Below are 11684 nucleotides of genomic sequence, written 5' to 3'. Positions count from 1 at the left end.
TTAGAACCTTCTAGAGATAAATTTCTAGAACCTTCTAGAAGCAAGTCTTTGGAACCTTCTAGAAGCTTTTTAGTTGGTAGAAGTTGCTTGAGAAGCTTTCTAAATAGGAATATATATTGGAATCGAGGCTGAAGAGTTCTTCAGTCTCGACAACACATCTCTTGGAGCTCTAGCTCACCTCTTTGGTGTTGTTCTTATATTCATATGATTAATCTAGTTCTTATCAGTTCTTCTTGAACTTCTTGGTAGATATCAAGTCTGTATTCTGTGTCCGTGACAGTTATGTCATGGATATATATATATTTACTTTAATAATTACTTATATGATTACATAGAAGTAGATAAACATAGATTAATTTCCTAAAGTCTTTTAGTAAAGCTTCCTAGAAGCTTTATAGATGTGGTTTTGACTTGAGATGTATTTGTAAGTCAGAAATTTGGCCAACAAATTAACTACGTGTTGGTAGCTTATAGAACAAGTTAACTCCACATATTAGCTTATAGAACAAGCTAACCATGTGACACATATATAAATGACTTTGTCTTGTAAGTTAAGACATATGTCTAGCAAAGTCAACATGTTTTGGAGGACCTATAGGACATTGCTACATAGCTCCTAGTTAAGAGTATATATGGAGGCAAGAGTGAAGCCTTCTTCACTCTTATCAACACTGTTCTAGTTCTTAGTCTTGTTTCAAGACTTTCTAGTCTTCTTGTTTTTGACAATAGCCATTCTAGTTAATATTATATTACTTTTTGAGTGACTTTTTAGTTTTCTTTAGTAACATAAGAGTATATTGAAGATTCTCTTTCTTTGAGATTCATGTCCCTGGCACCTATTTTATTTAGCTCCATTCAATTTTGTTCACATCTGTTTTGTCCTATTTTATGATGAAACTTTATATTGATGTAGATTAGAAAGATCTTAGATTTTTGAGATAGACTAGTTCTATTTCACGTATACTCCCTTTATGTGGCCATGTATCTATTCATTTTTTATTTAACTATAGAAAGTCTCTCTTACTATTAAAAACATGTAAGGTGCTACTTGACAACCTTGTCAAACTTTACATCTAATTAAGAAAGTAAGAATCATATACAATTCAACTTCATTCGTCCATTCATATACATTCATTCAAAATGAGCTTGAGGCCATCCATCCATCTATCCATCCGTCCAGCATTGAATAGCGCTAGTGATCTCCATGAATCTCTGAGCTGCAGCAAATATAAATTAGAGCTATGGGGCTCCAATCATGTGGAGAATGAGGTTTAGGAGTATGTCTACTTATTTGTCCTGCTCCTAAGAAATGTAGTCATGGCCTGCTTATCCTGAGCTATTTGCCAAACCCCCCCCCTCCATTCCAACTTTTGTCGGTAATAATGAAGGTCATGCCAAGGCAAATAATAAACAAATATAATAATAATAATAATAGTAATAATAACTCCTGGATTAGGTCAATGATGTATTTATGTGTATTTTGACAGAAAGCCTCATTGGACTTCAAATCTCACCACCACCTTCGTCTCAAACAAAAATATATGTATATGTAAAGAAAAAGAGAGAGAGAGAGAGAGAGAACGTGGCCGGAATTAGGGGAAAAAGTGAGTGGAAAAAGGAAAAAGCACGTCGAGCAGGAAAAGTGAAAAGAGATGGGAACGATTCACCGCAGCGTGGAAACGCTCAAGCTCCCCACGTTCCCCACGCAGCTTGTGGGTTGCAAGGCTCCATGTAAAAGGCAGCTATCTCCATGGCTGTTATGCAACCACGATGCATGAAGGCGGGAACGGAGGTTCAGCAGGGGTCGGGCACTTCATAGGAACAGATTCCGGAATCAGGGAATCTTCTTGCATTCCACTGATGGGCAAGCTTGGTTCCCATCATCTGGATAAAGGGTGGCATTTCCTCTCCGGACAACCCCCCCCCCCCGCGCATGCTGCTGACAAGATGCTTCGTTGAGGCATGGGGTCCCATTCACACCGGGCAGCGGAGCCAACTCTAGAGCCGGGCAGCCGGTCAGAGCAGTCTGAAGAATCTAAAGTGGCACGCTTGAGGAGGCCATGTTCCGCAAAAAATCTTAATGGCTTTTTGCATAAGAACATCTTGTAAAACTTAAATCTTTAACCCAATATATATATATATATATGACCACAAAATTCTAACCTACATCTTTCCTACTAATATTTTAGGGGCTCCCAGCATATGGTAGTCCATCAATAAACTATTCACAAAAGGTAAGGTAACCAGTCAATATTTATGTTTGTAAAGACTCAAGGATGACGGATGGACGAGGTATAAAAATCAGAGTGCAAGCTGGGTATCTGTTTTCTAAAATTGGCCATCTTCACTCTACAATTCTTTTGTGTTAATATTGCATTTGCTGTGTGGCCACAAAGCACTAACAAGTGACACAAGATTGAAACTTCTACAATTGGGGTGTAAATTTTGTTGCATTGGATATTATATGTTGTTTCATTTTACTGATTAAAGGCAATTTAACTATAAAACACATCAAATTAATAGACAATTGAGTTTCTCAAAAATTTGTAATAATTTTTTTTTGTCTAAATTTACTTTATATACATATATACATGCATCCATGTATTAAATTAAACGTCATTCAAAAACTCCATAATATCTTATTTTCTATAAAATTAGGATTTAAAAAAAAAAAATCATATAAGTAAGCACAAACAAGAGAGAGGATTGTATACATTAAATCTTGCAAGAAATAATATAAAGAGTAATTTTTTTTTCTTTCCTTTAAATTTTTTGAATATATATTTTTTTTAATTATATACTTTTGAATTTTTTTTAAGTGTTGTATCACTAAGCACAAGATTTTTTGTATCCTTCACAATTTTGTAAAAATTCTTAGAAATTAATATTATTTATATATCTTATAATAGTTACTCTTTTATTTATTTATATATATATATATATATATATATATTTTTATATACACACAAACATACATTCATATTTATATTTACATTTTGATATTCTTAATAGTAGTTTTATAATTTAAAGTCAATTTCAATGAATTCATATGTATAACCAAAAGACTAATTTATAATACTAGATTTTTTTGTTCAAGTCAAAAAAAATTGCATTTTGATGCATTTCTAATTCTTAATTGCAAAATACTTTCATTTGTTTTAAATTAGTACTTCTACAAAAGCATTACAATTTACCTTATTGCCTATCATGTCTTCTCTTTCAATTGTTCTAATTATAACCTTAAAGCTTGAAATGCTCTTTCATTGCACAAATGTTTTTAAAAGAAATTATCTATTGAATTGCAAACATTCTTTCAAGTACAAATAAGAACGAAAGCCTTCACAATCAACTGAATAATCTAAAAAAACATTTATCCATTTGACAAAATAAACTACTTTTTACCACAAAGATTTTCAAAATAAGATAATTGTACTGTAAATGTAATATATTGACAATCACATTCAACCACAAATTCTTCTACCCATTCCAAACATGATCTATTTTCCAATAAATTTGCAATAACTTTAATATTCTCAAGACATAAACATGTATAAACTTGTAATTTTTAAAAAGAAGACAAAAAGGAAAAAAAAAAAAAAAAAAAAAAGGGATTGTTCAAAATTCCCTAAGCAACATGATAAAACTCTTTTCCCCAACCATAAGTTTATGTTTTACAAGGACATATTTCGATGATTCAGATGCTGCCACAACAAATTTTATTTTAAATATTATTAGTCCCATCACTGTCATTTTCTTATAAGCAACCTTTCTTAGCAGAGTCTAGATACCGATCACGCTACACACCAAACCCAGTTTTTGTACAAGGATTGCCCAGGTGAACGAACACACTCATATTGATAAAGATGTGCTTAAACACAAACACACACAAGTACACTCACACAAGCAAGTCTAGCATGATTGCTTTCAGTTTCAAGCCCAGTTGGAGGACAACAGCAACTGCCAAACAGCTCTCACTGCTGCAAAATCACATGAAGACTCTTCAGATTTGACACTGGGTTACCTGATCTGTAGGCACAAGGGTTCTGCTCTCTAGAGATTTCAATACAATTTGTTGACTAGTGACTGTTCTGAAAACGGTTTGTGGGCAAGGTTCTAGAACATTCGTCAATGCCAGTCAAGAGTTCCAGGTTCAGTGTTACCAAAACTGGACTTCAGTGCAGAGTTTTTCAGTCTTATGCAAGGCATATGGCAGGACTGAGAGAAAGAGAGAGTACCACACCGGTAGTGTGTTGTTGCTGGGCATGTCTCAGATCATGAATTACTCTCCATACTGAGGTGGAGTTCGAGCTTGATAATGAGAGTAGTAGTGATGAGACTAGCGAGGTCATCTTCATGGTTCGCTTGGCTAGAGTTCCTGGTGTTGGATGAGCCAGCGGAATGTGCCAGAATCAGCAAGATTGTCAGCTCACGAGCTCGTCATTTTTATTGCGCCAGAAATCAATTTGACGCACACCAGTGTCATTGGGCTTTACATGGTTCAAAAGGGTGAAGGATGTGAACTGTGATGCTCGACAACCTGCTCAACAATCTAGCTCGTTGGCCTGTTGCATCAAGAATTCTGCATATCTCAAATTGCAGGTCCAGCAGACTTTCCTTCCACCTTACCTGCTACAGCTCACGTAACAGCAATGCGAGACTCTAGAGGGAAGGGGTGTTAACTACGGCGTCTGCTCTTCAATGGTAAATTTCTACATTTGTATTTCACGATGCTGCCTCTTTCAGCTGCACAGGCTGGGGAATTCCTAGAAAATTTCTGTACAGGTTAATAGACATGTATTTTGAATTTCTTCTTTGTGTACAGAGGATATCCTAGGCTCTCGGCCTTGTGACAACAGTGGAATGCGTGGCCATGTGGAGGCTGAACTGGCCTCCAGACTCGGTAACGTCAACTTTGGTCATCCCAGGAGGGGGAAGAAGGTCAATTTTTTGTACAAGGCGCCCCAGCACAATAGCCAACAAAGGCACGGCAATAGCAGAACCTGGGCACGACCTTCTTCCGGCACCGAAAGGAAGGAAGCGGAAATCTACAGTCGTAGCTTCTGAGGTCGCTGACAAGAATCTCTCGGGCATGAACCTCTCTGGTTGATCCCAAAACTTGGGATTGTTACCGATCCACCAGGCATTGACAAGAATCTTGCTCTCCGGGGGTATGTCGTAACCGAAAATCTTAGCCTGCTTCACGTTCATGTGAGGAACAAGTAGAGGAATGGGCATGTGCAACCTCAGGGTCTCCTTGACAACAGCAGTGAGAAACGGCAGCTTGCCACTGTGTATGTCAGGTTCAGAAACCAAGTGACCGTCACCGAGAACTTCGTCCAGCTCCTTCTGGACTCGTTTTTGGACCTCTGGGTGGTTTACAAGCTCAGCTACACCCCACTCGATTGATAGCAAAGTTGATTCTATTGCTGCACAGATGGGACACATTGGCACATTCATTGTTAGCCGTTGTCGGTGCAAGAGCAGGCTCGTTTCACTATACTTTAAGGGAGGTGGAAGTCAATCACGACTACAAAACCGCTACAATTTGAAGGACTCAGTAGTAGATTCGGACCTGCTATATTAATATTTTCAATAAGGTAAAGTACATTGTTCTCGCTGATCTCTCCCTTCTTTTGAGCCTCCAGGATATGGTCTATGGCGCACTTTTCTCCGGCACCTGCAGCCCCAACAGCATTCACCAGCTTCCTGCACTTCCAGGCAGTAAATTATGTCAGAGTCGGTTTCAGCTTTAAATTCAGCCAGTTTGTGTGAATACAGTACAATTCAGTTGTGTGTTTCTGCAGTGACTGAGACCCTTTGCTTACCTCCGCTCATCAACGAAGCGCTCTTTGAACAACGTGAGCCGTCTGTCTCGCACATCCTGGCACACCTTCAAGTAACCTCTCAGGAATGGCCGCAAGATAGGAATAAAATCAGCGTAGTTGTACTTAGAGTTTTGAGCTGGCAAACGGCAGCGTTCGCTATTCAAGCCTTTCAGCTTCAAATACAACGGGTCGTGCTCGTCTGCAAACCGAGAGTTGAACATCATTCTGTACATGATGTTGTACATCATCAGCTGGAACCGGTGCCGAAGGACAACTCCTGTGGTTGCTGACTCCGATCGAGCCTCCACGTCCCTAATGCAGTGGTCCACCTCGTCTTCCCAAGCAAAGTGGGCATGCTTGACAACTTTGTGAGTGACAAATGGAACTGTCATTATCCTCCGCATGCGACGCCAGTGGTCGCCATAGTTGGTAAAGACTATGTCTTGGCCTTTCCCTGCAAAAACGTCGTAGACAGCATTGCGGGTCCGAGATGCAAATTCAACACCATGAGTGTGAAGAACCTCCTTGGCAGCTTCAGGAGACGAGACGACCACGAATCTCCTCCTACCCATTCTGAGCATGAAGACGTCACCGTATTTTTGAGCCATTTCCGCCAACTTCCTATGCTTTAAATCGTTACCAACCTGCACAGCCAGAGGTGTGGAGGTATGAGTGTTGAAAAGTGACAAGTGACAGGGTGAAGAAGGGCACAAAAAGGAGAAGTCAGACATTCCTTGTGTGTACTTTGGAAACAAAACAAAAGTTGAATGTTTGTCGACGAGACAGACTGAAAACAAACAGAATATTCCAAGAAGCCTATAGTCAGTATAAAGGGTTTATAGGTTGTCCAAGTTCAGAGATGTATTGGAGACTGACCTGCAACCAATTTCCGACGATGGGAAATGCAGCTGGGCATGGTGGAAGATTCATGTTACGGCCCTCCCTTCTTAAGCTAACTACGATCACAATGAACACACCCAGAAGTAGGGCCTGCATCAAAAGACTTGAACTGAAGGCGAAGTCCAATAGTATTCTGGACTTAAAATCTACCTTGGCTACCACACCGAATACTAATATCACCAACAAGACTCCAATGCCCATTGGCTTCCCCATCACGATCCACCAGCCTTGAAGGAGCAACCAGAAATCGTCAATGTCTACAAAAACATGGAGCGAAGAACTGATCAGAAGAAATGTCTATAGTTTGCAATGTAGCTTGCAAACACTGTGCGTATGGGTGTGTTGTGTATTACTTCGCGACGTTGAATTGCAAGATGTTTATTAGTTACATGAGAAACTCGCAGGGCTAGCTTCCTAAAAACCGATATGCCAAGACGTCATTCCACGATGCAACAGTCAACAAACTTGCCATAAAAAAACAGCATTGCAACTAGAACATATTCTCTGCCAAGCCGATATAAACTGACAATTGCTACTAAATTGAACTCGAGGTCACCAACCTTGGGTTCTGCTTTTGTGCTGACAAGTGAAATTCTGCTCAGTTAAAGAAAGCTGCTTGCTACGACTAATGGAGGAGACTTCATCTCGGGTTTTACACCAGAGATTGACCAAAACTTGACCCAGAGATTCTCCATCCCAAACAAACGTGGTGATCCCAGTCCATAGCAGATACAATCTTCCGGCGCCGGAGTTTGAGTGCTCATCGGAACAATAAAGCGTGCTATCTTGTCATTTATACGTCCTAATCTTCGACATTTAAACTGGCAATGCAGGTGCGGCTGTCTACAGCTGCTCACTATTATAGGGGACTACTCATACATCTTCAACTCTTCAGTTCGGAGCGCCGACCGAGGAGTACCGATTTTCGGCCCCTGCACCGTAAGCTGGACTGGAGCTTCTGGTGATTAAAACCAGCAAGTGGTCGGTGCCCGCTAGGATAGCAAGCCGCCCACATGATTTGTAACTGATTGATGGGAGAGTCAGGAGATGCTTTAACAAGGGAGTGGAAGCAGAGCAAGTGCCATTTGTCACGCTAACTTCTGTAAAGGAACCCGTTCATCGATCTCATCATTGACCATCACTAAAACTGAACATGATGCTCGGCGGCTAGAAAGATTTCAAACGTTTCTGCTTTGGCTCACACTGCTAACTCCTTCGTTACACCAGCATATATGCACGCCTCGCAATACGCACACAACGTATTCCTTATTCTTATCCCCCACGTGTATATTCAGTGCCATCTTACGGGCGGGTACTGCTTCCCCTATTCGACGTTGTTTTGGTAGGGCCAGCCCCATCGTGTGATTATAAATAACATCTTTCCTGTTGCTAGTGAGTTATTTTTACAACACAAGTAATTCTCCCGAACCCGGAGTCCTAAGCCATGTTGGGTATCCAATTTTTAGGGGAAAGTAAAGGCATTTCATATTAATAGACTCTCCTAATTGTTAAGGTATCCACTGTTCACCTTCACGGCGGTTTACTTATCATGAATGCCCTGATTAAGAATCAGTATTTCAACTCAAATTGGTCATCGCAATGTTTTTACTGCCAACGTATCAACCAACCACCCACCCAGTGGAGATCAGTTCTCTAGGTACTTTTGAATGAGATCCATTCAATTGTTTCACAACAGAGTCTGTAGCAGTACATGGTTGTAGTGTGTTCAAATTTTCCTGCATAAATAATACTGCTAAAATCGAGTAAAGCATCATAACAAAAAGGGAAGGAACCCCTGAGTGTGATGCTGCCGACGCATATCTGGATAGTTTATTTATATGAAATTGCACTGGGCCTACTTGTGATAGCGGCGCCAGAAATCAACACTGGCTACGTGGAAGGCATGTAAATGTCACGTGTCTCGCACTGTCCACGAGTTGCTTTTTATAACCAGATGTTGTCGGCCATCAATTACGAATGGTGGTCGGTTACTAGAGAGAGATCCCAATCCTTCGTCACACAGGCCCCAGTTTCTCAACCTCGAGAAGTTAAATGAAAAAATAGACAGACAGCTGACTGACACAACATCACATCTTCTAGGATTCCAATTGCAAACAGTCCTGAATCTTTTTGCACCCCCGAATGTTACACCTCAGCTGCTGCACCCCCCAAAGCACACATGGGAGTAACGCACATGCTGCAAAAGCTACGTGCTGTGAAGACAAGCTTTCCAATGAACACGGGAGAATTTCTGCAGATTAGCATCCCAAAATGTGCTTTGCACATGAAGCATCTGTAATCTGGATTGCCTGCATTAATCCTTAAGGGAGGCACGAGCCTTTCAAAGCTATTTATACCGCACCGCAACCACTTTCTGGTAATAATAATCCCTCCTTAATCAATCACGGTTTCTACATGGCTGCCCAAATTAAGGAGCCTGAAGAAATGAAGTGCATGGCGGAATGAGATGAAGGCCTTGGTATTGTCAAGAAACCGAAACAAGATAACGACTATTTTTTGATATCGTAAGCAAAAATTGGACCTTGAACATTGACTTAACTTACTCACAAAACTGAAAACGTTCCCGCAGTGTCTCGTAATAGCGACAGCAGATTTCAGTACATGATGTTCTCTTGTTGTGACATTACTACACGAGAGTTACAGGCGGGAAGTTACACTTAAACAGGGGTGCAATTTTGCACATGGTCTTGAATCCGAGGACATTAATAGTGCCAAGGTTTCTCGGTGGGGAATCAATCTTGAACTGCTTTCTATACTGCCCTAGTGAGGACTTGGTCATGAGGGTTCTTAAGAAATCATTAGTGTGGGTGATAGGACGTTAATTATGCAAGATATACTTAGATCTTGTGCGCAATTCATCTCCGAAACTTCTCCCAAAACCCAGAACTCGGCACTGACTGAATTTGGGGATATTATGCATGTGCAAGATCTTCCACTGACAACTAACGTTACACGCTGTGTAAATATGCATTCAGATCGGATGTGGAATCTGTGCATAGATATTCCCTTTACTTCAAAACTTATCCTGTGGCTGACTCGACTTTCCCATCCTTCTACTTGGTTGATGCCCTCGAACTCATTTACCTGCACTCGTGTGTGTATATATACGCAAATACAGACACTAAAGTGCCGCTTTACCATTTTGTGCCGTGGAGTTCAACAGTGGCTGCATGCTATTTTATCACTTCAGGACCAAATTACCTTTGCTGGATGCCTCCTGCAGTCCTTATCGGTAGAAGGGGCTTGGGCTGGAAACTGCTCATCTGTGATGGTTGCAGTTGTCTTTGTTGTTGTGCGTTTTGTCATTTCTAATCGATGCAAAATTGATGCAAACTGCTTGTAAATTCTTGTTTGTGCTTAGATTTGTAAGAGTTGTTGTGAATAATTGATTGATTGTATTATAAACAAAATTATATTATGTTTGATTTAGTACTTTTGCTATTATATAATAGTTTTGATATTTAAAGGGGAATATTAAATAGATCCATGATTTTACTAAATTGATCTACACAATATGGTTATCATGCTGAATGTGGTTGATTTTCATTGGTTATCAAATTTTTGTTTTTTCATTTTTGTATTGTACTTGTTTACAATTTAACTATAGCAAGATTCTTCAAAAAAAATAAATTACAATGAGTTTCTTGAAAAAAATATATATTTAATGGGTGTATTATTTTGATCTTTAAATATATATAGATATATATATACATATATATATATATATATATATATATGAATTTTTTTGTGACTAAATTAGCAATATTTATCTCATTCTTCCACCATTCTCTTGTACTCAAGACCAAGCAAAATCTTATTTCAAATATGTCAATATTATTTTAATTTTCTTCTCAAACCTATCTAATACTAATTACTACTTGTAGGAATATTTTAAAAATCCTTTAAAAGGTCTTTAATTTTATGAATTAATTTAAATTTTATATTGATTCTATATCATTTTTTATGCCATATAGTTTTTTGATCAAAATTAATATTTCATATTCAAAATGTATATATTTCTACCATTTTATTATACAAAAATAGAACCCAAACCTTAAAGATAGTCCTTTAAATTGATCATTTAAAAGTTTTAACTACCATATTTTGATTAAGTTTTTTTCAATTAAAATATTTTTTTTCACTTCTTATTTTAAATTTTCTAATTAAACCAAACAGATTGTTTTTAGGGATAATTCTCATAAAAAGTATACAATAATAATTTGAATTGATAAATAGTCTATTTCAACACAAATAATTTTATTATAGACTTCTATTTCTTAAAATTTTGTATACAATTAATAACTTATATAATAAGACTAAAAACCTAAAAATAAATAATACTAATTAAATATCTATTTGGTTAGATGAGGCTATTTATTTTTTAAATACAAAATTAATACTTCTAAAAGTTTGATTTTTTTTTTTTGTGAATTGTGATTGTTTCATCTTTCTTAGCTTTAATTAAATTCTTATAACATAAGATCTTCACCTCTCAAAGTAAAAATCACCTCACTTATTATTTTGCATAAGTTATTATTATTAAATCCTAGCTATATATATACATATATATATATATATATATATATTTAATTAATAGATATAACTTTAGTTAATCTATTTTTACTTATTTATTTATTCTTCTAAATATATTATCAAATATTTTTGTAGATATACATATTTACTCTAATAATTGCATATATAATTAGGTAGAAATAGATAAATATAAATTAATTTCATAGTATCTTCTAAAAAAGCTTTCTAAAAGCTTCATAGATACAGTTTTGACTTTATACATATTTGATTGGTAGGTTAGAAACTTAGTCAATAAATTAATTACGTATCATATGTGTTAATAGCTTATAGAATAAGCTAATTATGTGGTATATATATAAATAACTTCCCTTGCAAGTTAAGTTATGTCTCTAGCAAAGTCAACAC

General features: G+C 37.6%; 1 protein-coding gene across 1 annotated transcript; it reads right to left on the bottom strand.

Annotated features, from left to right (window-relative positions):
- Positions 1–3854: 3854 nt before the first annotated feature.
- LOC112279424 (trans-cinnamate 4-monooxygenase) lies at positions 3855–7895 on the bottom strand. The gene is made up of 5 exons (XM_024513839.3): positions 7286–7895; positions 6702–6982; positions 5826–6469; positions 5573–5706; positions 3855–5426 (listed from the first exon to the last, which is right to left on the bottom strand). The coding sequence occupies exons 2-5, from the start codon at positions 6936–6938 to the stop codon at positions 4831–4833; spliced, it is 1611 nt and encodes a 536-aa protein (XP_024369607.1). The 5' UTR covers positions 6939–6982; positions 7286–7895; the 3' UTR covers positions 3855–4830.
- Between the last annotated feature and the right edge of the window lie 3789 nt (positions 7896–11684).

This window comes from Physcomitrium patens, chromosome 3, assembly GCF_059467195.1.
Source record: "Physcomitrium patens ecotype Gransden chromosome 3, ASM5946719v1, whole genome shotgun sequence".
NCBI lineage: Eukaryota > Viridiplantae > Streptophyta > Bryopsida > Funariales > Funariaceae > Physcomitrium > Physcomitrium patens.
This window is presented reverse-complemented; position numbering and strand designations above follow the sequence as displayed.